General features: G+C 41.6%; 4 protein-coding genes across 6 annotated transcripts in view; 3 read left to right on the top strand and 1 right to left on the bottom strand.

Moving 5' to 3' along the window:
* Window positions 1-110: 110 nt before the first annotated feature.
* nt5dc3 (5'-nucleotidase domain containing 3) lies at window positions 111-10,508 on the top strand. Its single transcript, XM_080876675.1, is given in 15 exon segments — window positions 111-497; window positions 1,505-1,689; window positions 2,141-2,215; window positions 2,310-2,365; window positions 2,472-2,562; window positions 3,569-3,706; window positions 4,518-4,578; window positions 4,740-4,842; window positions 5,481-5,582; window positions 5,726-5,807; window positions 5,906-5,992; window positions 8,917-9,057; window positions 9,187-9,251; window positions 9,359-9,584; window positions 9,586-10,508. Coding segments are annotated over 15 exon segments (1,743 nt in total). The 5' UTR covers window positions 111-205; the 3' UTR covers window positions 9,625-10,508.
* Window positions 10,509-10,760: 252 nt separating this feature from the next.
* Window positions 10,761-14,063, top strand: LOC308393152 (parapinopsin-like). The gene is made up of 4 exons (XM_080876676.1): window positions 10,761-11,426; window positions 12,946-13,274; window positions 13,424-13,669; window positions 13,806-14,063. Exons 1-4 carry the CDS (start codon window positions 11,075-11,077, stop codon window positions 13,959-13,961), a joined length of 1,083 nt encoding a protein of 360 aa, XP_080732802.1. The 5' UTR covers window positions 10,761-11,074; the 3' UTR covers window positions 13,962-14,063.
* A 2,581-nt stretch (window positions 14,064-16,644) lies between these two features.
* LOC308392869 (uncharacterized protein) lies at window positions 16,645-18,606 on the top strand. Its single transcript, XM_080876156.1, has 2 exons — window positions 16,645-18,220; window positions 18,421-18,606. The coding sequence occupies exons 1-2, from the start codon at window positions 16,706-16,708 to the stop codon at window positions 18,577-18,579; spliced, it is 1,674 nt and encodes a 557-aa protein (XP_080732282.1). The 5' UTR covers window positions 16,645-16,705; the 3' UTR covers window positions 18,580-18,606.
* Window positions 18,607-18,624: 18 nt separating this feature from the next.
* LOC308392868 (A-type voltage-gated potassium channel KCND2-like) overlaps window positions 18,625-27,772 on the bottom strand; it is a 32,200-nt gene continuing 23,052 nt past the window's right edge. The window contains exons 2-6 of one of the 3 annotated variants that reach the window (XM_080876155.1): window positions 24,720-24,882; window positions 24,082-24,180; window positions 22,863-22,961; window positions 21,598-21,818; window positions 18,625-20,725 (exon numbers count right to left, since the gene is read on the bottom strand). In XM_080876155.1, coding sequence (XP_080732281.1) covers window positions 20,551-20,725; window positions 21,598-21,818; window positions 22,863-22,961; window positions 24,082-24,180; window positions 24,720-24,882 — 757 coding nt within the window. In that variant the 3' untranslated portion in view covers window positions 18,625-20,550. The remainder of the gene's footprint in view (window positions 20,726-21,597; window positions 21,819-22,862; window positions 22,962-24,081; window positions 24,181-24,719; window positions 24,883-27,772) is intronic. The other 2 variants (XM_080876153.1, XM_080876154.1) reach the window with 2 other exon arrangements.

The following is a 27,772-nucleotide window of genomic DNA, read 5'->3' as shown; positions in this document are numbered from 1 at the left end:
TATTCAGGCTATGGGAGGCACTGAACGTCAAACGCACGAGCTCCTGATTGGCTGGCTGGTCGTAACCTTACCAAACAGGGAAGTGACGTAAGAGCAACTACACAGCGACAGTTTCTGTTTTTGCCGAGGGAGCCCGTTGCCGCATGCAGTCGGCTGGGGAGTACACCGCAACCTCCGCACGGTCCGCCACGCTCTGAACAAAGCTATGGCGCCCTGGTCTTTGCCGCTCTGTTCTCTTCTGAAACACACGGACTGTCTGCAGAAGGCCAATATTTTTTGTAATGTCGTACAGGGGTTACACCACCACTACCATCCGGTAAGGTCTCGGTTATGGAAACGGAATTTCAGAGCGGTGTCCCAGGGAGTTGGTCAGCTACTCTCCCACGAGCCCAGAGCCGGAAAGTGCGCAGCATCTGTTTGTAGCAGCTCCTTAGACGGTCAGAACACGACAGAGAGGCTGTGGTCTGTTTACGATGAGACCAAAAGACAAACTGGAGGTAAGGTCACTGTTCACAGTGAGGCGGCTCCTCATTAATAATTACAGCCCTGCCCTAAATACAAAGCTGCTGTTTCTTTATAACTCTGTCATGGCTTGTGTTTCCTGCTGACTAACTACATCTCGCCATTGCTCTATATTAATAGCTTCTCAGACAGCAGACTCTAAATGTGGAAAATAGGTTGTACCTGTAACTTGATTTATTTGTGTATCACTGATGCTAACAAATCCCCAATGTCTACATTTCGGAACCTTAAAACCTGCATGTTTTTATTTATTGCATTACTGATTAATGATCTTTTTTAAAGGTCAGAATTTGTTGGGAAGTTGACATTGAAGGGTTAAATCAACGCTGTGCTGATGTTTGACTGAGGTGTTCTTTTACACACCTTTTGTCCACTCCTGAATGAGAGTAACCTTGGGAGTTGGTGTGATTAGCACTGTTGCCTCACAGCAAGAAGCTTCCCGGTTTCCTCCACATGTTTTAGCTTCCTTCCACATTCCAAAGACATTCATGTCAGGTGAGTTGGTGACTCTAAACTGGCCATGGATGTGAGATAGATAAAATATTTTAGGTGCATAGAATCAAGAGCTGTATGAATGCATCCCCCCCCCCCCCCCCCCTTTTCTAATGTATTAGTTTTTACATGTTTGTCACAATTACATATTTTCAGATCCTCAAAAACTTATATTCACTTCTTCCGATTACTATAAATGATTTTAATAATGCTATAAATAAAATAGACGTGACAGTCAATGTAGGCAATATACTTATTAATTATAGATGAAATATATACAATAATGCAAGAATTTATTATAAATATTTTTTAAAAACACAGATGTTAATAATTGCTGTACATGTGTCTGTGCAAAGTTTTGCTGAGATTGGCCCACTTGTTAAGAAAGAGGTAGGATATATACAGATACATTCCTCATCTGTATTATTGTTTATATTTCTGAATTCAAATAAGCTGAAGAAAGCTCTTGTGTTTTTATTTTTCTTCTCAGATCTGATCTCCGTTATAACTGCCAACTCTGTCGACCCAGACACTATTTTTGCCAACAATGAGATGAGTCTGCGAGACATAGAGATCTACGGGTTCGACTACGACTACACTCTGGCATTCTACTCCAGCCATCTCCACACTCTCATCTTCAACATAGCACGGGACATCCTCGTCACTAACCACCGGGTGTGTGTTGTGAATGATTCTACAACCTGACACTACTGATTAAGTCACCCCTCCGCTCCACCATAACTGGTTGCCCACACATGGCCACCCATCCCTGAGCCCGGTTCTGTCCGGCTTCTTCCTTTGAAAAGGGAGTTTTTTTCTTTCCACTGTCACCAAATGCTTACTCGTATGGGTCATCTGATTGTTTGGGTTTAGGGTCTTTACCAAACAATCCAAAGCGTCTTGAGGCGGTGGTTGTTGTGCATTGGCTAAAAACAAAGCAAGTTAATTTATGTAACATATTCTTAAAGGTTGTCAGTGTGCTAAGGTCTAAAAGAAGCTACAACCCTGTTTAAGCTCCATGTGCAAAAGTACATTTACCTTTGTGGGTAATTTATGTTGCTCATTGGTTTTAAGTAAACCTAATGCTTTTCTTGTCACTAAATGTAAACCTTTGTTTTTTTTAAAGTATCCAGAGGGCCTGCGAAAGTACGAATACATTCCAAGTTTTGCTGTAAGAGGACTTCACTATGACGTCCAAAAGGTGAGAGTGGAGCTTCCATTGTCTTAAACTGTTTAGACAATCTAAGAACGATGTGAGGACCATCGGTATGATGATTATATTTAATCATTTTTAGGCATTACTGATGAAGATAGATGCTTTTCACTATATCCAGTTGGGAACTGTATACAGGTATGTGTGCACTTTGTTAATTCCATGTCTGAGTAGTGACCATTTATATGACGATACAAATGACATGCTGTTTAGGAATTTACATTGTTTAATGTTTTTGATTCAGAGGTCTTCATCCAGTTCCTGACGAAGAAGTAATTGCCATGTATGAAGGCTGCCATGTTCCTCTGGAGATCATGAGTGACTTCTATGGCAAGGTGATCAGCACTTCCACACTGTCATGTCTCCACACAGATACTGTAACAAACATAATAATTATGATAATGACTAGGGCTGGGCTATATCATACCGTTCACGGTAATACCGGTATAATGTTGGGCAATGATAGGAAAATGAAATATCGCGACAGAATATGGGTAAAACGGGCATGCGCCGTGCCTTTGCTTACATATGAACATGGCGGCGACGCAGAATGAGAAGAGCGAAAGCGGATCGTTGAATGAAACGGATGAACCAGAATTGGTTTGTAAAAATGCTGCAACTTCAGTGGTGTGGAACTGGTTTGGCTTTCATCCGTCAGATACACAACAAAACACTATTTTTGGTAGAGCATGCTAGCGGGCCGTCGTTATTACCGTGTTTTTTGGAAAATACGGCACACTTAAAATCAATCCTTTGATTTTTCTGAAAATCGACAGTGCCCCTTATAATCCCGTGTACCTTGTTTATGAATTCTGGTTGTGTTTACTGACCTCGAAATGATTTTATGTCGTACACGGCGCTCGAGAGTCTGTCAAATGTTTCAGTACGACTTTGCTAAGCTACAAAGCCGCACAGCTTGATGGATTGTCGGAGCATTACGGTTATCGTAGGCAGGAGCCTCGCGGAGTGATACGTACTGTGCTTCAACATAATATTACCGTATTGTATGTGTATAACCTCTTTTTAAGTTTTGTGGATATTATACATGGTTATGCTGAGGATATGTCGGCCAGTTTTCACTGGAAATGCCTTTTGGTTAAACTGTCAGCAAGGAATTTGCATTTGCACTGTTACATTTTTATATAACTTTAATGCACTTAAAACAGCTGCTTGTTTAAGTGAAAATACATTGATGGGTTTTTTTTGCAATTATAAAGTTGAGGAGTTGTAAAGTGTTTTGTCTAGTGTCAATTATATCATCAGTTATATCGTTATCGCAGATTTTCAAATGTATATCGTGATAAATATTTTTGGTCATATCGCCCTGCTCTAATAATGCAGAGTTCACATGGCCATACGATGAAACAGTTCATGGACATATTCTCCCTGCCTGAGATGACCCTTCTGTCGTGTGTCAACGACTTCTTCATGAGGCACAACATCGACTATGAGCCAGTCCATCTCTACAAAGATGTAAAGGTCAGCTGTCTTGTTATCGCTGTACCTTGTTTTAATGCAATGATTTAACAGCACTCTCTTTTTCCTGATTGGATCTCGAAAAAGGCCAGTGTGTGTGTGATGAGAATAAATCCAGCCACATGTTCATGACTGTAACTGTATTTACATGTTTCCAGGGAGCGCTGTGGTACTCCAGCCATTCGGTTCCATCTTATATTTAGATCTGAAAAGCAATGTCTAATTTTAGTCAAGCATGCTCGCTTGCAGCCATGTGCGTCTGTTCTCTGGTGGCTCCACGACTTCACAGGGAGACCGGCGAAAAATCTGATCTGCGTTCTCCCTTTGAGGCCAACTGTCATGGTGGGCTTCTCAGTTCTGTGTCACACTGTAGGGTATTTGTCAGATCGCTGTCTTTAAAAAGTCCTCACACTGACTCTCTGTTCCGCTAATGCTTCTCATGTTTGCTCAAGGACACCCCCTTCCTCCTTTTTTTAATTACTTTCAAGCCCATTTTATTATTTTTTACTTCTTTTGTGCATCAAACAATCTTTGTATATGTTAAACATCCTAAGTTTTCCCTGAGGGGATCAGGATTTCAGGGGAAAGTTTACTCGCACACTCATTGATTCAAACACTTTCTCAGTGTGTCACCAAAGAAACTAAACTCTGGGGCTTTCTTTCTTGATATTCATTTGTATTCACAGATGCACTTGCTTTGTGCTTCTAAGTCAACTGTTTATATTCACAGCAAAGTTGCTATTGGACCTGAATGTTAACATAGCGTCGCTGAAGTTATAACTTGTGGCTAAGGGCTGTTTACTTTTCTTCACAGGAAGCTATTAGGGATGTTCATGTCAAGGGCATAATGTACCGAGCTGTGGAGGCGGATATTGGTAATTTTACTTTGATTTATATTACTTAGTTTGAACTAATGAAAGAAACGATATGGCCACATCTGAATAGTTGCCAAGAAATAAAAACACAATTTAGGCTTAATGAAGCTGTGATTTACAATTAAAAGCATAGGGTTTCTTTTCCCCCTCTCTCTTTTCAGAGAAGTACATTTGCTATGGTGAGCAAAGCCACGCTGTGCTGAAGAAGCTGTCAGCGCAAGGAAAAAAGATGTTCCTCATTACCAATAGCCCTTTTGACTTTGTGTAAGTGAGAGCAAACAGAGTGCAAGTGTTTGTTGACGTGATTAATTAAAAATGTCGTGTATTGGTGTACTAATGTTTAATTGGTGCCGCTTTATAATGCCCCAAGTTTTATGGATGGGCAAACACACATCAGCAGGCTGGTGTTTGTAATTCATTGTAAATCATTCACTGTGAAGCCTTTTGAAGTGTCTTTTTTTCCAGAAATATAACAAGCTTGTGCGTATCCAACCTCGAAAGGTTGAAAAATCACTGAAATTATGTCTTTGATATAATATTTTGTTACACTGAGTTATCAGGATGGGCCTGATGTGTGCTACAATGTGCACGATCTCGTGTTTTTATTAATGTCGTAATTGGAAGAATGGGCTTCATAACTGTGTTAGTAAATGTGTAAATGTTAAAATGAGATGTTGATATTTTAATTAACAGGCAATCTAAGTTGTGCCCAGCTGGGTTTGGATTTGACTGTCCTCCATTTTTATGAATTAACAGGTGGACCAATTTCCAAGTTTAACTGAGTTTACGCTAGCCTAGTGCTGCATTGACATGCTAACCCTAAGCTTAGTGTTATTGCACCCTCATAACGAGCTCTAAGGCGTTGCTGACAAAGTAAAAAGCAGAATCTTTGTTTGCTGCAGGGATCGAGGAATGAACTTCATCGTAGGAAAAGACTGGAGGGACTTGTTTGATGTTGTCATTGTTCAAGCTGATAAACCTAGTTTCTTTAATGACAGGAGGAAGTAAGTAATATGCTTCTCATACTATCTTCATGTTATGTTTTAGGGCACTTAAATAACACATGCCAGTGTGGCTACATTGTGTTGATCGTTGTATAAAAATGTGCATCGCTTTACTAAATATCCAATTTGCCGTTTTGTTTTAGACCTTTCAGGCGAGTGACAGACAAAGGTGTGCTGCTGTGGGACAGAATTCACAGGCTGGAAAAAGGGCAGATCTATAAACAGGTACTGTGCTCATTTAACAATTCTAATAAATCCCACTGGATACACTGCATGATGAAACAAATGGTTAATCTTTCTTTCTGTATGACTTTGGTATTCAGGGAAACCTTTATGAATTCCTCAGGCTGACCGGCTGGAGAGGATCCAAAGTACTCTACTTTGGAGATCACATCTACAGCGACTTGGCAGTAAGTTGCATATTTATAACAAAGCATTAAAACTACACCAAGGCCTGCAGTGTTAAAAATTATTGTACTATGAATACAAACAAAGAGTGGAACCCCGCTTTGACCATGCAGTGCTTTGATAATGCTCCATTTAGTGTGTTTTCCCAGAACTCAAAGGTCTCAGGCTGGATTATTCTTTACAACAATCTAAGTCTTACCTGTTCTGGAAGAAGACAACAGGGTTTGAAATATACAACTAAATGCACTGAAGCCTAGTTACTTAGACGCTGCATTGGGTTTGGCTGATAAATTAAAGGGAGACTTTTTAATAAGAGCACAGCATCAGGTCAGTTAAACTTTGGGGTATTGATCTGGTCAGTTAAGTAGCAGAGGGGGTTGTTAATAGGTTTTAGTTGCTTTCATGTTAATTACATTAACAACAGGTGCACTAGTGGAGCAACAATAAATCTACCCCCAAAACAGGAATGGTATTACAGGTGGAGGCCACAGAGATTTTTTTCCCTCCTCATATTTTCTGTCTGTTTTTCACTAGTTTTGCAGTAGTCCCACTCCTCCTCCTCCTGCTCCTCCTCCTCCTCCTCCAAGTCCTCCAGTCATACATGCAATTTCCAAAGGTTTACTGTGTCTCCCAGCACAGTCTCAGGAGCATGGAGGAGATTCCAGGAGACAGGCAGTTACTCTAAGAGGGCCAGACAGGGCTGTAGATCTGTTTTTGCACAAAAGAGCAGATACAGAGGAACAGGATGAGAATGCCAGAGCTGCAAAATGACCTCCAGCAGGCCATTGGTGTGAATCTGACCAGACAAGTAGAAACAGACTCCATGAGAGTGGCTTGAGGACTCAATTGGCATTTGCCATAGAATACCAGAAGGGCACCCTGTGCTTTTCACAGATGAGGTTCACCCTGAGCACCTGACAGACATAAAAGGGTCTGGTTTGGGCTTTATAATTGTGGAGAACGTTATGCTGCCTCTAATATTGTTCGGCATGACTGGTTTGGTGGTGGGTCAGTGAGGTCTGGGGAGGTATATCCATTGAGGCAGGGACAGATCTCTACAGGCTAGCCGACGGCACCATGATTCCCATTAGCTATCAGGATGAAATCCCTGGACCCATTGTGAGAACCTACTCTGATGCAGTGGGTGCTGGGTTCCTCCTGGTACATGACAATGCCTCATGTGTGAGAGTATGCAGGCATTTCCTGGAGGATTACATAATTGATACCACTGACTGACCTCAATGTTCGGCTGATCTGAATCCAGCAGAACACCTCTGGGACATTATGTTTTAGTCCATCCAACGCAGCCAGATTGAACGTTAACTGTCCAGGAGTTCAGTAATGCCCTTGTTCAGATCTGGGAGATTCCCCAACCGTTGTCTCATTAGAAGCATGGCCCAATGTTGTCAGGCATGCATGTAACCACATGGGCACCATACAAACTACTGAGTGTAGATTGATCATTTTGATTTTCATCAAATGATCTGGCTTCCTTTCATTCCTAACACATTACACAGTAGGTATCAGTACAGATATCCAGTAGGATTTTTTCCCCCCATTGACATTTGATGTGTTTTTAAAGTGATCACTTAAGTTTGTATGACACACCTGCTGTAAAGATAGATAGATAGAACTTTATTAATCCCTCGGGTAGGTTCCTCCGGGAAATTCACTCATGAGTAGCACAGCACATCACCACCTCTTATCTTTTCATGCCTGTAACTCAGGAACTGGCAACAGCTTGGACAAAGCAGGTTACATATATGTATAAACTTGATTAGCAGTAAAAGCTGATTATGAGAGGTAGATTTTATATCGTTGGCATGATGCCTTGCAGGTGGCAGGCAGCCAGGAGTCAGTTATGTCGTCTTGCTTGTTTAGAGAGATGGAAGCTGGTATTTTGTAGTTTACACTAGTCACAGCTTACACTCAGGCTGTCTGGCTGTGGAATGACCTCATTGCTGCAAGTGGGCACAGAGTAGAAACATTTCTGAGTTTCCTCTTTTTAATTACTCAAGTCCAAAACATGTTCCTGCTTTGGATGTGTTGCAGATGGCATTTTCAGAGGTCATGTTCCTCTTAACTAGCAGATGAAATTGTTATAGTTTAGTTCTGGTTATCTGTCTTTACTTAGACATACTACCGTAAGTACTGAAACACTGTGTGTTCTGTGTTTATTATTGTTTAATCAGAATCAGAATCGTGTTTATTGGCCAAATATGTGCAGACACATACAGGGAATTTGGTTCCGGTAGATGGTGGCTCACAAGCACAGCAATGTAACACACACACACACACACACACACACACACACACACACACACACACACACACACACACACACACACACACACAAAGCTGTGTAAACCAACTATAAATAACTAATCTAAACTTATATACATAAAATACAGAAATGAAATGAGGTGGAATGAATACTACAGAATGTACATAAGGTGCAGTTTCAGTTTGGCAGTGGGAGCAGTGTGACAGGTCAACTGTTAAGAAGGGAGATGGCGAGGGGAAAGAAACTTTTCCTATGTCGGGTGGTCCTGGTCTGCAGGCTTCTGTACCGTCTGCCAGAGGGCAGCAGATCAAAAAGTCTGTGTCCAGGGTGTGAGGGGTCTGTGATGATTTTCCCTGCCCGTTTCCTGGTTCTTGAGAGGTACAGATCCTGGATGGAGGGCAAGGGGGCGCTGATGATCCTTTCTGCTGCCCGTACAGTCCGCTGCAGTCTGCTCCTGTCCTGTTTAGTGGCTGCACCATACCAGACAGTGATGGAGGAGCACACGACAGACTCAAATGATTTATTTCCTCCATACCCTGTGCTAAAGATTCACGGCTCAAGCCCCAGACTGAAGGAGTATATTTCTAAATTATTGGCCTATCATGATCATGAAGATGGATCTACTGATCTTTTGTTCAACAGGATCTAACACTGAAACATGGCTGGAGGACGGGTGCCATCATTCCTGAGCTGAGGAAGGAGATTAAGATCATGAATACACCAGAGTACGTCCACATGATGACCTGGTTACAGTCACTGACTGGACTTATTGAACAGATGCAGGTCAGAAACCTAGTATATCATCCCTCCTCTTAGTTTTTTATTTGTATTATTATTGTTATTGTACTTTATAAACTTTAATTTCATTCTTAAAGTTTTTTTGGTTCACATTTATGCACTGCTCTCTAACAGGTGCACAGGGATCCAACGTCTCGAGCTGTGGTCGAGGAGTGGATCAAAGAAAGAGAAGCCATGAAGTAATAACAAAATGTTTTATTTATCTAAAACCATTTTGGATAATTTTTAGAGATATTGTGGAATCGATCTAACCATATCTCGATGGTTGTGTTTTCATATATTACAGGCCTCATACCAAGGACATCTTCAATGCTCAGTTTGGAAGTCTCTTTCGAACATACCACAACCCCACTTACTTCTCACGCCGACTCTCGCGCTTCGCTGACATCTACATGGCCTCCATCAGCTGCCTGCTCAACTACGACTTCCAGCACACCTTTTTCCCTCGCCGTACTCCTCTGCAGCACGAAGCCTCCTACTGGCCCGAGCACGGTTCTGCCGGTTTAGGTGCCTCCTCTCCAGCTCCACAGGACCAAAGCAGAGTGTGATTAGCAACAGAAAACCACCGTAAAAAGCAAAACGCAGAGGCTGAATGATCTCAATCATTCGTTCATTTATTTAATTTTATTTTCTTCAGCATGCCACATTTTGAAGTGAGCTCCAATGGTGACAGTTGATGTAAACTGTTTATGAAATTTGTGCTTTAAATTAGTAATTTATGTCCTTGTAAAACAACAAGTCTTAAGATGAGTAGTTTGTGTTTGACAGAATTGTTTAATTAAACGAATAGATGATTTTATGCAGTACAAACAACAGGGGGCAGTCACGCACCGTTTTAGTTTTCTCCTATTTCGAGCTGTGAATTGCACACAAATCATCTATGCCTTTTATGTCCTTTGCATCTGTGGGTGTAATGGATATTTACAGTTACATTACAGACTGCGTTGCCTTAATCCCTTTGTTTACGTTACTGCAGTATTTACTTTTTGCAACACCCTGATATAACTTTGTTGCAATTAGCTTTTTCAGAAAAACATTTGCCAGCCACAATCTCCGTTGATGTCATTATTTGCTGCACATTGTCAAGCAAACTGCACTTTGATGTTCTGAGACGTTTAATAGTTTTAGGAGTTCTCACACAGTACAGCCTGTATGTCTCATTTTAGCACGTGAGAAATGTTCAATTTTCTCAGGAGAAAAAAAAAATTGAACATCATCGCTATATTTAGCATGAATGTTGCTTTTTGATGTGTGAAGGAAGCTGCGTTTTGGGTTTGTTAGGTTTGAGACTTTTGTAGGAGATGAGTAAAATGTTTTGTGCTGTAACCGTGGCTATATTTCATATATATATATATATATATATATGTATATATATATGCTGGAGTTTTTAAAAAAGGAATATCAAAGGGAAAATTACAGTGGCCACAACCATGACCTCATAGTCTTGGTCTGTAGTTTAAATGATGTGTTTATGAAGTGTTTACTTACGGTCTATTTCATTATTTATTAAACTGGAAATGGCCTGATCCTAACCCAGTGATTATGTCGTCATTTAAAAGGGCATGATCTGATCTGCCGACTTAATTAGCACGTATGTGTTCACTGAATGAGTAATCCATTCATTCTTTGCTTATGTTATTGGTATTATTACCTATACAAACAACAAAAGGTTTCATAGTTGAAATTTAATTTTCAGGACTAATTGCACCGGTGTTAATAACCACTCGAGTTTCTAATTACAGTTATAGCAGAGGGTTTATTGGGATTAATCCCCCACCCAAATCGTGTTACTGACTAATTTACCGTATTGCATCTGGGGCTTTAACTGTCAGGCAGGTGCAGGCTCTGGGATCTTAGAAAGAAAAAAAAAAAGCCTAGTGCTTTGACAGGGATCAAAAATGATCAAACCAATGATATTGGCTCCTGAGCTGAGGAGAGAGTATCTGGGGGTTCAGTCCCTGACCTCATAGATGCTTCATTAAGGCTGGATAGTTTGGGCACCATGGACACTAACAGCACACCTCTGAGCTCCAGCTCTCCATTCCCTTCCATCCAAACTGAGGTGGTGACCGTACCACCAACCATCTTCCCTCATGTGGGCTACAGCATCCTTTCTTTCCTCATGTTCATCAACACGGTGCTATCAGTGTTTAACAACAGTGTGGTCATAGCCGTGATGCTGAGGAATTCGGCTCTCCTACAGCCAATGAACGTTTTGATCCTCAGCCTCGCTGTGTCTGACCTCATGATAGGCCTTTGTGGCTCCCTGGTGGTCACCATCACAAACTACCAAGGCTCCTATTTTATTGGACACACAGCCTGTGTGCTCCAGGGATTTTCAGTCAATTACTTTGGTAAGTTTAGTTGTTATATGCGGTGTTTTTGTATGTGTGTGTTTCTGGAGTTCAGACTTTCTGTCTGTCTTACTGCCTTTGGTCCATAAAATCACATTATATTCTACCATTCTTATGCAGGTGACACTCAGTTGTATCTATCATTTTACTCTGATGATGTAAATTCTGTTCTCAAACTAATGAGCTGCATTGATTGCCGTATGCCTTGAAACTTTTTACAACTGGACAGGGACAAGACAGAAATACTTGTAGTTTCTTATTTATTATCCCTGTCTCTGAAACACAGTGAGCAGTGAGCTGAGTCAGGGACCTTGGCATTATTTTGGACAGTGATCTCAGTTTTGATAATTACTCATTTAACCAGAACTGCTTTCTAGCACTCAAAAATATATTAAAAGTTGGAAAATTCTTATCTCAAACTGACTTTGAGAAACTGGTTCATGCTGTCATATCAAGGATGTTCGAATATTATAACGCTGTGTTTTCAGGACACTCCAAATCATCAGTAGAATTACTTCAACTCATTAAAAACGCAGCAACCAGAATTCTTAAAGGTATGAAGGACAATGATACCCCACTATTGAAGGCACTGCACTGGCTCCCAGTACAGCATGGAATTACCTTTTAAATCTTTTTAATAGATCACAAAGCTCTTAATGGTTTGAACACCCCCAGTACATCTCTGACTTGCTCACTGTTTATGACCGAGTCAGACCTCTCTGGTGATCAGGTGTAGATCTTGACGTTCCTAGAATCAGATCCAAATATGCTGATGGTGCTTCTTTTAGATACTGTTGTCCTGCTCTTTGGAACAAGCTGCCTGCTGACCTGAGATCAGTTACATCTGTGGCAACATTCAAAAATAGACTCAAAACCTTTTTTGTTCAAACAGACCTACACACAGAGGTTTATATGTTTGTTTCTTCTGTTAAGCACATTGAGTTTACACATAATAAAATGTAGTGTATGAATCCAGTTGCCACTGTCATTCTGTCACAGTGAGACATACTAATTAAAATTACTAATGCTTTAGATTTCAGTGCCAAATCACAACAACAGTTGCCCAGGGAGCTTCATATTATAAGGTAAAGACCCTTACAATAATCGAGAGAAAATTATCCTTGTAAGCAAGCATTTAACAGTGGAAAGGAAAAACTCAATTTTAACAGGAAGAAACCTCCAGAAGAACCAGACTTAGGGAGGAGCCTGAAAGCTGAAGGCTCTGCTTCCCATTCTGCTTTTAAATATCCTGGGAACCAAGAAACATTAGAAAATCTTACATTTTTGGAGCATCTTTTTTAGCATTTCAAGAAATGACTTTTGTTTCTTTTGTGTTTTATGAATGTTTTCTTTGCATGTAGAGTTTAGTCACGTGTCAGATTTATCAGATATCTTCTTCATGACACCCGAGCATACTCAAAAATCATTGGAGTTGATAACTCTATAAAAGAAAAGAAATCCGAGTATGCCTTGAACTGTCTAAATGTCAGTTATGTTTTCTTGTTGTTGTCTTGTCTAGGTTTGGTGTCTCTCTGCACTCTTACTCTTCTTGCCTATGAGCGATACAATGTGGTATGCAAGCCAAAAGCTGGTTTAAAGATGAGGATGCGGAGAAGCATCTTTGGCTTGCTGTTTGTCTGGATCTTCTGCTTGTTTTGGGCTGTGGCGCCATTATTTGGCTGGAGCTCCTACGGACCTGAGGGGGTCCAGACATCCTGCTCACTGGCCTGGGAAGAGAGATCATGGAGCAACTACAGCTATCTCATTTTCTACACACTCCTCTGCTTCATTATTCCAGTTGCAATCATCATCTACTGCTACTTTAAACTGCTGAAATCCATGAATAAGGTGGGTGTGTAATAGCTTTTGCTTATTCATTACACCATTTAAGCAACATTTAAAATTCATGCATCTATCTATGTTTGCTTGCAGTCTACCGCATGCATAGTAAAACAAGTAATTAGCTTTTAATGTGGCCCAACGTTGCTCTCTTCTAGCTGAACAGGAGTGTGGAGCTACAAGGTGGGCGTTCCAGCCAGAAAGAGAATGATCATGCCATCAGTATGGTGTTGGCTATGGTAGTAGCATTTTTTGCCTGCTGGCTGCCCTACACAGCATTGTCATTGGTGGTAGTTATAGATCCAGAGCTGCACATTCCTCCTCTAGTTGCCACCATGCCAATGTACTTTGCCAAGACGAGTCCAATCTACAACCCCATCATCTACTTCTTTTCCAACAAACAGGTAAAAGCACACAGGTACTGTAGAACTGAGATAAAATCTTGATTGTGAACAAAGATTGAAGAAACACTGTTTGTGAAATTATTGCTCATATTTCCTGACAGTTCTTGTTCTTGGTTGTTTTTTTTTTTCCTATCAGTTCCGTGATTGTGCTCTGGAGGTGCTGTCTTGTGGCCGTTACATTCCTCATGGGTCCACCAGTGTCAGCATCCGCATGCACTCTGTGAACAAGGGGAGCTGGCTGTCCTCCTTTGGCAGAAGCGTCAACACACACAGCAAGGTGTTGCCTCTGTGACAAAAAAAAGCTGTCATGGTTGTCAGCGTTCACTGGTGCCTCATCAAGAAGACAGACCAGGACACCTACAGACTCGAGTCTGTCACAGAGGTACCAACGTTGTTAGAGAACAGAATCAGCTCAGAGGCTGACAGGGATATTCAGAAGGTTGGACAAAAAAACGGGAAACTTCACAATAAAATGCTGTAATGCAACCCAATACCATGTAAATGTTGTGTTATTTTTTTGTTTTAAATGTATTTTCCTGATTAGAATATTATATTGCGTGGTTATTTTGTAGTCTCTTCTTTTGATCTGTAACATTTTACTAACAAAACCAGTGATGATTTTTACTTATGAATTGAAGGAGATATATAACAAACAGAAATACACTACATAAAAAATGTATGTGGTTTTCAATTTCTTTCCATTTTTAAACACACTATGGTTAAACACACCCAGACTGCAGAGAAAGACTGCGGGAAACTGAAATCCTAGACTTTTTTTCTTTTCTTTTTTTTTTGCATAAATTTAATGCAGTGGCTCTTTTTCTACTCATTTTACTCATATAAGACGTCATTTCCTATTTTTCTTCCTAATATTGTTGAACTGTTGGGTAATGAATTGTTAATTCATGCATATAGTAGACTGTGTGACCCTTTTTACATTAGGAGGACTGTTCTGGGAATAGGTGATCTGTTTTTATGGAAACTATACAGCACACCATCCTCCTGTGTGATAGCATTATGCAACAACAACAAAAAAATTTGAATTAAAGTCAACAGTAGCCAGCTCCGTGGTCTAATCAATACTGACAGCTTGGTCAAATAATTTTATTTGTTTTTGGATTATGCAATAAGTTCTTCCTTTTCCCAACTCTCACACTTTCCAAACGTCTGCTGCACAAAAACATTGCTCCGGCATTATTTCTTTGTCGAGCGCCTTTGTGAATACACAATGTACTCGGTAAAATTATTATTTTTATTCTAGGGAAATAGCAAAGAAAAAATAATATGCTTAAATCAGTTTTTCTCTACCCACAAAATCGCATTAGGAAAACATGAGAAATTTCGGTGCACTTGTTAAGCAAGCTTGCTGCACAGCTCACCTTGTGCATGTTTTAACAATGAGTAGTCAGTCAGGCAGTAAAAGACTTTCATTTTACTTGGTTAGCCTGGTCTGTGGTCTGGCAATTTTTCATTTGTATTATTTTGTGCTTTTTCGTCTGTGTAGACAGTTCAAAGGGGCATTAGGCGGTTCAGAGAAGGGTAACATAATAACATCTCTGGGTCTGATTCAAAGGCAGGACATCGTGTCCCACGTGACACGTTCCTGAAGCAACGATGAGTCACGAAGAGAAAAATGCATTGCTGATTAACGATGGAGTAAAAGCACCCAGTTGAGGAGAATTTTTTTTCACTCTTGAGTTGGTGCTAACAAACAGGATAATTAATTTAAATCAATCACTGTAACAATCCATCATTAGTTTTACTCAAAAATTACTATGTGACAAGTCAAACTTCAGCTTTGAGCAGCTGGACCGTTCCGTCTGTGAGCAGCAGATCAGTTTTTCAGTGGTCCTAGTCAATGAAATCCAGCCACACAGTCTCAGGCTTCAGGAACAGCCACAAGCACGGCGAAAGAGCTAGTTTCCCCTTTGGCGCACTGTAGTTATAAAACTGTAGCAGTATTTTTAAATTAAATCTACACGTCACATTACATCACATTACACTGTGCACAGCTGAGTGATATCTTTCAGGTAATTGTTTAGTGCTCTGCTACAATATTTTACATTGTCTTTTTTTTGTCTGTATGTAAGCTTTGTTATATTAGTGTGAATCTGTTTCACTCTCTTGCTCACATTGTTCCCACCCACCTGTTTGGTGCGCTGTAAATATTGCAGATGGGCATCTGCTTCGGAATAAAGTGTTTTTGATCTTTTATCTTGTGGTTATAAGCTGCACATTGTCTTTGGCGTCCAGATATTGTCAGATGTGCGATAACTGATTTTGTTCTTTTCCAGAACTTCTGATTTGATTCCATATGTTACTGGAAGATATTTGATCAGCCTAATATGTTAGATGATCAAAAGCAAAATGCATTATATATTAATCTAATCCCAGATTTGGTGTAGTCCATAGGTTGCATATTTGAAGCAAAGAGCATTTCACACTTTATCTCCAAACAGGATTACACAGTGTCGTGCAATAATCCTGCAGCATTGCTCGCTTTATATCCTGAGCCAATTCAAGAACTCCCAAGTCATCCATCTGGCATGCTTAATGCAAAGCTTTTAACCTTTGTGGTGCACTGTATTAATATGACACGGACAGCTGTTCAGTTCGCACATATGCGCACAGTATCCTGTGCATTACAGTGCCATGCCGTCATCATCGCCGCATTATAGATTTGAACCCCTGCCTGGTTTTTTTGTGTTTTTTTTTTGCAGTTATATCAGGATTGAGACAATGGTGACGTAATTGCTATTTAATTAACAGCCATCGTTTCCCCCCAGTTGTCTCTGCTGTGAATACACTGCAGAGCTTTTAATGAATGTGAACACTGAGGACTCCCAGGTGACCCGCCGGTGCTGTCGAGTGATAATGAAAAGGGCGGATTCTTTGGCGCAAATTGTCTGAGCTACAGGTTTACCAGTTAATATTATTCATTCAGTGGCGATAAGGGACGCAGGCTTGACGTGCGTTTGGTCAGCGTGGAAAGAGTGATGATAAAGAACTAAATATGTTGGCTCTTTGAATCCAGAGATGAGAGGCGAGCCCACACCTGCACTAGACTCTGGGAACAATACAGCCTTGGAGGAATACGTTGAAATCGCATTTGTGCTGGCGAACAGCTTTATTCTCTCCAGCACTTCTGTTGTGGGGGCTGCGGCAAATGTTTTTGTCATACTGGCGGTGTATCGGCAAAAGTCCCTGCAAACTTCCAATAACGCGCTGGTGGTCAGTCTGGCTGTTATAGACTTTCTGAGATGTGTAATCGATTGCCCGGTTCTCTTAACCATCGTTGTGAGTGTGTATCGAAACAGAAAAGTGGACAGTTTCATCTGTGATGTACAAATGGCCTCTTTTTCATTCAGCTGCTGTATCCAGTTGTTAACACTGGCGTGCATAAGTGCAGAGAGATACCAGGCCATTGCACAGCCCTTCAAAGCCAATCAAAGGAAAAGGCGAATTAAGGCGCTGATTCCTCTCACATGGACCTTCGCTATTCTGGTGTCTGCTTTTTGTGTGATATTTTTGAGGGACTCACCTTTGCATATGAAATGCCAACGACAACAGAGAGAAACGTTATTCTCTTTTGACAAATTTGGGCTTTACATGCTATTCCCACTGTGGGCAGCGTGTTTTGGTGTCATCATTGGATTCTACGCTCGCATATTTGCCCTGGTGAGATCACACAGCCGTAAAATATTTGACAAAGGTACTTTTACTCTTGCTACAAAAGACAAAAATGAAGAGAAGCCGGAGACAGAAAAAGCCGCAGTGGTGGAAAATGAATGTGGAAGATTTGAGCAAAACCCCACTTTGAGCTTAGGCAATGCTCAGACACAAGCTGAATCAAATTCACCCAAAGAAAAATCAGTACAATCTGTCTCCATCAATTCAGAGGATAAGAAAGAATTTAAAGATACAGTGAAGATGAGCAATGCAGAAACAAAACAAGCTCGGCCCCTTCCAGTACAGGCTACAGTGCTTACTGAGAAAAAACCTTTAAAAACAGAGCAGTCAAACCCCCATGTCATGAAGGTTGAAGTGAATCTGTCAAATGGAGATGCTGATTCAAATGTTAAGAGCTTAACCACAAAGCGGGCGTCAGTCAGTTTCAACACACAGGAACAGTCCAAAGACAGACTGAAGTCTGAAGAAGAATCCAAAGAAAACAGCCTCCTGCAGCCCCCATCATTGCCTGCACCAAATGTAAATTCTCAGTCTACTACTATCTTACTGACAGAGCCTGACCAAGCCCTAAACAACAATGAAGGAGAAACACTGACTGTTGCCTCACAGGCTCAGGTGACCGCTTCACCTCCAGTCTCAAGCAACGTCCCCGAAACAGAAGCAATGCAACTCCCTCCAGCGGTAGAAGGGGCTGTTTGCATGATGCCTTCAAAAGCAAGTAAAGAGAGAGCAAACAAAAAGAAAGAGGGCAAAATGGCTAAACGTGCTGGCTATATAATTCTAACCTTCCTCTTATTCTGGTTACCACTGATCACAACGATCCTGGTGAATTACTTGGTTCACAAAAACACAAACTCACAGGTAAGTGCCTGCAGAAATAGGCTTGTGATTTCTCTCTATTATTGCAGGGTCGTTACCTTACAATACAAAACACGTCGGGGGGCTGTTGCTGTGATTTAGTGCTATGTAAATGAAATGGGATTCACATGAAAATCTCTGTTGTGTTATACAAAGTTAATCTAAAGATCTCTTAATTCTTAAAATTGCCTATTGTTTTTCAGATAATTATCATTGAAGACATGGAGGTCCTGTCAGTGTCTGTTGCCTGCATCACGTCACTAAGTGACCCAATCATATACGCTGCAGTAAACCCTCAGTTTTCTTCAGAATTTTATCGGCTGAAAAACAGGATGAAGTCCATATTTCATAAGAAAAGATAGACTTTCCACCCCTATAAACATCTTTTAAGTGGCTCTAGTCCCAATGACTGTATTCATATTCGCTGTGCAAGTGAATATAGAATTTAATAACGTTTGTCTAGTCATTGTCCAAATATTAACTAAATTAAATCCCAGTTGTCAAAGTGGGATTTTTCTTTTTTTTTATTTGGGTATAAGAAGCTTATTATTTTATATGCCGCTGCGTTATCTTAGATTTTATGCAGGCTGACTTCTCAGCAGTTACTAAACACTGCAGAGCAGAGGCAGTGCATGCTGTGAGAAGCTGCCTGGACTAACGCAATCAGCTCTGCAGGGGGGGTCGGTGCTGCGCTCTCTGTCAAACAATCACAGAGGCCTGCAGTCTGCCTCCAGAGACCCTGCAGCCGCGACCCACCGCTGGGCCAGTCAGGTCTTCACATGTCCTCCAGCAGCACCTAATTATTATGCCATTCTGTTATAAAAGATGCTCTTTGAGTGGTCGTGAAAAAAACATTATCAGATCTACCTAATTATTTTCTTTCTTTTTTTGTAAGAAAAGAAAAGACATGGGTCATTTAATGGATGTTTCCATAGAGCTACAGTATTTATTCTATCCACTGCACCAAATGCACAATGTGTGTGATCATTTGTCCCCTTTTCCCTTGCCGCTTACATATGTGGTCCGTGACAAGACTTGTGTTTCATTAAAAGCAGAATTTACATCATGACATACCAGGCTCACTTGTTTCCTTCCCACCAATCTCGTTTTTACTGACAAACCAACAAGAAGCAGAGACATACTTTAATAAAACAGAATTCGGCAATGAGAGCATGCAAATCCTTAATTCAACCAGTTAACAGACAGAAAGAGAATGCCAACAAGTGTCAACTAAATCTAGAAATAAGAGAGGAGCCAGCTTCAAATGCGGTTGAGAAAGTCCTAACTGAGATATTTACAACATGAAAAGTGTACAAAATGGCCCTTTGACACAGTAAACTCCACTGAGGCTTGCTTTTGAATATCATAAGAATTGGTAAGTCATTGGGATTGATGCTCAAAACTCTCTCATATAGTTTTCAGTCCAAATACCACGTGTCCACATTAGGGTTAGTATTAGTTAAGTGCCGCCGAGAACATTGACTTATGTTTCTACCTTGTGACCTAACTAATATATACCCTGTATAGTTCTCAGTATCAATTATTAACTAACGACAGCGGCTGTCACACAGATCCATATCAGGATGTCAAATATGTAAGCTAACACAGAATTCGTCATTTGACTTTCACTTTGCACATTTCACAAACATGGTCAGGATGCGTAGTATATTTTACTCGTCATCGAGCGATGTTTTTCAACTAGTTAATGAGTCAGTTAATGAATATTCACAACAGTTATCCATTCTGGTGGATGTACGATTTTTGGAATTTACAACAGTGAGGGGAGCGTTAGAAAACATGTCATTGAAGGGGGTTGGGGTTCAAAACAATCGATGTAACAAGCAGTGAGTGAAACGAATGTCCCGTGATGTGTAAAGGAGACTGATTTAATATTCACAAAGATCGCCTTCAGGCAATGAATATGTGTGCTTTGTCATCAGAGGCCATCGAGAATGACCTTTAAACATTCGCATTTCCTCCTTAAATCATAGACAACAAATATGACTACATTACATAATCAAAAATAAAGTTGTTTTTCTTTTTTCCTCAGTATTTTTAGGCAACGACGATGACCACGCGTTCCTCGCCCTCTTCCTTGCTCTTGCTGTGCTTGATGGAGCAAGATCTGCTGGTTCACTTCCAAGGCAGCTGTCCACATCATACTAATACCATGCAGAGTTTGACATCAGATGAGATAACAACTTCAAAAAAACCCTTGACCTCTGTTAATCTTATAATCCTTCTTAGATTATGGCAGGTTGATGCTCGGTGGTCCCTCTCCTCAGCATCTGGTGCTTCTTGAGACCAGTTAGCCAACCAGATAGGCGTGACATCTACAAGGCAGATACTCGGACAATGTTGCTCTGAGAGTATGCTGTGGTGGTGGAGCCGTCCCCGTCTGATGAAGTCACCACCGGGGCAGATAAGCTGACCATGGAGGGAGTGATGTAAGGTTCATCACATTTCAAGGGCACGGTCTCGTCGAGTTTAGCGTTCAGGCTGGCGCGACTGTGAAAGAAAACAAAGGAATTAAAAGAGGCTGAAAGGTCTGAGCTTGCAAAATGTACACGGCACAAACCTGTTATTTAATATGTTCTTGTACAACGTATACACGAGTGAGGATTGTATACAGGCATGAATACACGCCCTCTTTATGAAGTGGTTCATCCTGTGATGCGTATGCTGTAAAAATCCTACATTTTTAATTTACTGTCCGAGAACAGTCCTTTATTGTAAATACTGAAATGATGTTCCACACACGGTAGACGTTTTCAGAGCAATAGCACCAGACTACTCCACCCAGTTTGGAATCGCAGATTCTTTTTTTTTTTTGACATTCTGAAGTAACAAGAACTGCAGATCATTTATATTGTACTTGCCTATGGGAATGGGTTTGCTCAGGGGAATCTGCTGCCACCCGTTGTAATGAAGAGGAAGGGTATTTAATTTGTGGTACTCACAGGGGGGGAGAAAAAAGACCTGTTACTCTGCATAATCCACTGAATGTGCTTTCAACAGTTTTCATGAGAGCAATTAGGCAGGAAGCAGTTCCAGTGAAAAACAGTGAGGATTATTCCGAGATAACAGGAATACTGTGCTGGGATAACAGCATTAACTACAGCACGTTAGTGCGTTTATGTCAATACAACCTACATACTGTATATATGCCAGCTGTACTGTCGATCTTTTTTTTCTTTCCTTGTGCTTGTAGCTGCTTGTTCATTTGTTGCTCTTTGCTGTTGCTGCATATCTCCACATTTATTGAGGAGGGAAGAGGTGACATCACTTGTAGATGTATGATCAAATCAAAAAACACACAAGTCATTCATTTAATTTCTCAGCATCCCAAAAAGCACTGTGAAGTCAGAGAGACTACATACCTGTTAGCCACTGGCCTCTCTCTTATCTGTATGGTGCTGAGCTCCTGGTTATTTGTGCTGGGCAGGCTGAAGCTGCTCTTCTTTCTATGGCGTCGAGAGCAGCATGAGCCCAGGCCGTGCGGAGACGAGGACACGGAGGAGGTCCGGGAGCCGGACTTGTTCATTACGGAGACCTCCATGCAGTTTGCCTGAAAGGTCTGCTCGTCCACAAACTCGTGATTCTGGAGAAGGAAAAAAAATTGGATTCAGTGTTGCTTATGAATCACTCTATTACATCGATGATTGGCTCTGCTCAATGATGAGTAAAGATGTTTCACAGTAAAGCCTAAACAGACTGAACAGAATCCACTGCAAAATTGTTTAATAATTGGAAAATGAATCATCAAGGGAATAGAAATATATTGGCCCAGATGTCCATATTAAGTGCCATCTGTGAGAACATTCACAACTGTTATCGCTGTGAAAAACGAGCAGAACTTGAAGGTCAGCCTTCAAGTGTGTTTCGGGCCCCGCCAGCAGGTGGCAGAGAGCGGCTGTGCAAGATCTGATGCCGTGCCTTGAATCTTATAGCTCACCTCTGTCACTCTTGGTCTGCTCTCTGTCTGTTATCTATAATGCACACTGTAAAAGACCTGATGTAAACCTTTTCATCGCCACGGGAATAGTGTGAAACCATTTTTTGGAACTTTTCCCAGATGAGAGGCAAGCCGGTTAATAGGAGAGGGATCATCTCATGACATGAAAAACTGATTCACTCCCTGCACACGTCTGTTTGCAGAGTTTAGATCTGCACGAGTGTAAACCTCATGTCAGAGCAAAGAATAAAAGAGGCCCCTGCATCTCTAAATTATTGATACAGTAAAATGAAGTACGCCGGTTTGTTTAGATGAAATAATCCTTGTGGATGGCAGAGCCTATCTTTAGCATGTCGCTGGCTCGGGGACTCAACATTTCCCAGCCCCATTTAAAGCTATTTTTAACTTAGCTGAACAGGAAATAGATTGTACAGTCTGAGCATAGATGAAAAAAAAAGTCACTTTGTTTCTATTTGCAACTCACTGTAACAGGTTGGAACTACTGATGATACAGCGCAGACTGTAGGAGTAATGCAATGAAAGGAGCTTTTTTCCCCCCCACAGAGAGCTATTTTAAACCGTGTGAAGTCTGTTACCAAGATAGTAAAAAATGAAAAGTACCAAAGCTTTCATCTTCCAATCGACATGGCTTTAAGGTCTTCTAAGATTTTTTTTGTCTGTTTTTTTTACCGTGGTCTTTTCCAGGCAGTGCAGCAGATGATGATGCTGGCTCTCGAAAGGAGGGCTGGGGGCCTTCCCCACCAGGGCTTGTCCTGCCTCCTTGGAAGCCTTGATAGAGTTAAAAGAGAAAAACAAAACAAAACAAAGAGAAAACCACAGCAGTGTAGATGAGCAGGGTTACATTCTGCTAGTAGACAGTCAACAGCAAGTAGCTCGGCGATGTAGTGGCGAGGACGCAAAAGCACCGAGAGTTGAAATGCTGATCTGTAGCATGGCAGCCAGTCCACTGAACCTAGTGACACGGCGACGTTTTAGGGGTGGGTGCACAGAAACTGCGACTAATCGCAGCGTCTTTACGCTGAGAACACTGGTTTTCTTATTCTTTCACAAATTTGATGATAAGAAGCAGGAAAAGTCCAATTCGAGGTGAAATCGCTTTCAATGCGGCAGCAGTGGCACACCTAGACACAGATCAAACACAGCGTACCAAACACAGCAACAGCATTCTGCACCATAATGTCACCACACATATGAGACACACTTTATGAAGCTTTGCGCGGCTCTGGGATGGACGGTATGCTGTATTAGTCTGCACTACAACCTGGGATGCTCTAGAAAATACGCACAAAACACACAGTAGATCCAAAAAAACACCCCCCCCCCTCCCCCTTCAAAAAACCCCTCCCCAAATCAAACAGCAACAAAAAACAAACCAAAACAGAGTTTAGAGGAGATGTGGGCTGAGCGGACAGCCTCCACAGGTGACATACTGTCATGTAAGCCTTTGTCTCCCTCCTTCCCCTCCAAACCCTGTTGGACAGACATGCAGAGCTTGGTTAATGAGTAAGTGTGAGTGTAATGGCTGAGGCTCCACCAGAAGGCAAGTATGCCTGCCTGGTCCTCCTGCTGCATGGACAGAGAGAGGGAGTGTTGACAAGGAATGTCAATGCTGCAGCTGAGAGGGTTGATGTAAGAGAGGACGATCACACTGAAGCACTGGAATGACAGCAGCCCCTGTGTTACAGCATGAAAAGCTTCCCCGTGTGTGTGTGTGTGTGTGTGTGTGTGCGCGTGTGTGTGTGTATAGTGTGTGGTGGCATGCCCCCCCACCCCCGACCACCCTACCCACACCCCTGAGCAGAGTGACATGCAAGCATCAGCGAGGCCCCGGTCAGTCAGCCCCCACCCCCCACCCTCAAGCCGCTGCTTGGCCCCCAATCCGGTTTACCTCCTCCAGTGAGTCGATCAGGAGCCCATTTTGTTTGTAGCGCATATAGGCATTAGTGCCTCGAATCTTCACAGCACGGATTCTAGCGAGGCGAGTTTTCTGTTTGAACAAACAGACCTCTGTTTTAGCCTCTGACAGTTTGTCCGTCACACTAATTGGCTACGTCTTCCTCCACCACCCCTCCTCCCCACCCCGCCCTCTCCACCCGCCCCGGCAGCCGCAGTATTTAGTGGAGAAAGGGTATGCCCAAATCTACGATTAGGAAGTTCTGCCTTAGCAAACACTTTTAGAAAGAAATGCACATATTGCTATCGAAAAAGCTGCTGACACAATACTCTGAAGATCATTTGTTCTGTCATTGTCATTCGCTCTTTTATTTCCCTCGTTCCCCTCCCACCCCGAAATATACTTAAGCAAGTCAATACACACATACGCTCAATAGACACACAATACGCAGAAGCACAATAAAAGACTAATATTCTGGAAGATAGCGTTTGCCCTGTCATTCTGTTACATGCGGATAAGACAGGGACAGAGAAGAGGGGGAGAAAAAAGAGGGCAGATAGAAGCAAAATAAAGACAGATAGGGGGAAAAGGAAGACAGGGGCAAAGGAACGGGGAAGGCGGGGAGCCAATACCCTCTGTGCTCGTCGTTTCTCTGCCCGCTGGCTTTGGTGGTAGATACGGCTGAAGTTTGACACTATGACAGGGACAGGCAAGGCAATGACCAGCACCCCACTCAGAGAGCATATGGACCCAAACACCTTCCCTACGATTGTTTTTGGCACCATGTCACCGTACCTGAAACACACACAAAACAGATAAGAGTGAGCACACTGGGTAGGAACACAAACAGGGAAAATCTTCCACTCAGGAGGTTTATTTAGCATGTCAAGTTGTTGCGTGTGCCTAACGGTATTTTTAATAGTCTTGAAGATAGTTACGGTGACCTTGGGATATTTCACACCTTCAAATAAAAAGTCACACATTTGAAGTGGGCGAAGAATAAATAGGACTCCCTCTGATGTCACCTCTCCCCGGCCTAGTTTCTACACGCCATTGCGATGTTCCTCTTTTAAAACACTGTTTCATATATAATTACACACCTGCTGGCATCGGCTAATGCTTTCACGTCGTGACCAAATGCGCTACATATCCTCCGTGACCTCTGTTAGCCAAACAGCTTGTGAAAGATACAGCGAGTAGTATCACGTTGAGTAAAAGCAAAAAGGGGAAGGGAGCAGTGTGATGCCGAACCCCGGAGAGATCGATTAAGTCTGTGGTCCTCGGCGACAGCCACCGGTGTGTTTTGTTCTTATTCCCACATTAAAATGGAATATGGAGACGCAAAGGGAACCCAAAAATTCAACACAAGGAGAAAAGAGCTTTTCTGGCACACATGCATGACACTGATGAGGAATGTTTCATGGTATACCTGAGCACAATTAAAGCATGTCATTTTTCAATGGTGAACAGGCTGCATTCAACAGATTAAAGGCTGCGCTTCTGTCAGGTTGGACTGACTCATCCCCAGTCCCATCAAATTAACGTGCCTGTCTTCTGCTAGAAAGCCAAATCCGTCTCTGTTCAAGGCAAACCTGAAATCAAACTGTTTTCGTCACCTCGTTTTCTTTACTTTAGCAGGCACCCTCAGCACCACTTACTACGGTAAGCACTAAAACCAAGGATACCAAACTGAAGAAGAGAGACACTTCCTGACTTTCCCTGAAACTTTGTTGTCTTTTCACCTGTTTTATAAAAGACATAGCTTTGGAGATACTAGGCCATTATATGCTCCTATTTTGATGACAAAATTTGATTTAATGCCAACATGTGCAACAAAGGTAATTCAGGTCATTCATAAACACTGTTATAAAATGATATCGCAAAATGTAAAAAATTTGCAATACAATCCCAGGCATGTCTGAAAGCAAGAGACATGCCTGAGGCTAATATGTTCACGAGCTTTTGAAAAACTGCCACAGTGAAGGTTTTAAAAACCTCAGTTTCTATTTTTAACATGTGGTCGAATAAAACGTGGATTTTGTCTCACAATGTTAAAGGTGTGCAGCCTTATTTCCTTTTTTGATGTTGGACTGTGCGCCGTGTTGAGCCTGGGTTATGCTTGATTGCGGACACGGACACAGATAGCTGGACGGCCGAGTTGTAGTTCTTATTATACTTCTTTAAAGTCCACTGCCTGGGCGCGTGCGTAGTTGGTGCACTGTTATCTAAATTATCTGCGCTGTCACAAAATTTGGACAACCTCATACTCAATGTTTGATGATGAAATTTATGTTATGGGGCCCAAGCAGAAATCGTGTGCACGGAAAGTAGAAATCTCGCTTTATTGTTTGTGGACTTTTAATTGGCCAATATTTCTTTACGGTTAAGGTTATATTACCACTTGTTCTTTTGATATGCATGAGATAATTTTTTGCATGTGGACGGCGACTTTTTTCATAACGAATTTGGAAAAAAGTCCCCGTTGCCTGAAGCCTAAAATGGGAGCTACTTTAACAACCTCTAACAAATCACAGTGCTTTGTAAAACACGCTAGAAAACTGTCTCCACTAAATGTGGAAACGATAAATTCAATTCACCTCATGAGGCACAAACACGCCGTCTATTACAAACAGGCTACAAGGAGGAGATGCTAGCAGCTGGTGATGTGCAAAACACATGTAAACAAATGACTCCACCGAGCTTCGGGAGAGGACTTGCTAGTTTCACTCCATGTGACGGGAAGAGCAAATGGTGGACGGAAATTACTGATGCGATTACAGGTGGATAAACAGGGTGGTTAAAAAGCTGGATCTAAGATACAACATCCCAGGTAGGAAACATCTTTCAGTTTTATAAGGCGACAACATTGTGCAGCTACTGAGAAGTTATTTATACTTGAATTTTCCTGGGAAAATGCTACCTTTGCATTTGACTTGCAATAGATTCACACTTCAAACTAGGTAATGTGTCATCAGTGAAAATGTGTCCTCATTGTAAAGTTTCTTCAAACATTGTGATATAAGGTTGAGGCTATAATGGCTGCCCCTAGCACTCAGGAGGAAATGCTGGAAAAAGATGGAGGTATTCCTTCTCAAAAAAGGCCAAATCAGATCATTTTTGTGTTTGCTGGGTGGTTAAACAAGCTGTAGCCCCTGCTACTATATACACATTTCAATATGGATTTTTGTATGGACGATGGATTTTATGTAAATAACATTTTTTCTAGTGCTTTACCAGCTCACTGCTAGTTTATTACAAATGCATCCAATGTAGTATATTATATATGAATTTATGTTTTTTTTCCTCATTCATTTATGACATGTGTGGGTTGCATAGACTACCAGATAGTCCCCCCTGGGACAATAAAGACAATTCAATCCAATTCAAACATTTAGCTGCAAACACAGTGACATCCTGTAGCCACATGCACATCTGATTACTTTTCAAGATTATTACTTTATCAAATAGAAAATCCCGATGTCTCCAAGGCAATTAACAGATCCAGGGAAAAAATCTGCAAATTCATTCGTATGAGCATAATCTGCATATTCACAAGCGGCTCTGTGCTGACATGCTAGGCCACCAGCAGCACTGGGACTTAAAATGAATGATTCAGGGCACGTATGTTTTCCGTGTCATCTAAACATCTCTCCGTGTGCTGCAGAGGACCGGCAATTCACACGTT

This window comes from Rhamphochromis sp. 'chilingali', assembly GCF_963969265.1.
Source record: "Rhamphochromis sp. 'chilingali' genome assembly, chromosome: 2".
Taxonomy (NCBI): Eukaryota; Metazoa; Chordata; class Actinopteri; order Cichliformes; family Cichlidae; genus Rhamphochromis; species Rhamphochromis sp. 'chilingali'.
Note: the sequence above shows the minus strand (reverse complement) of the source record. Positions and strands in the feature narration are given on the sequence as shown.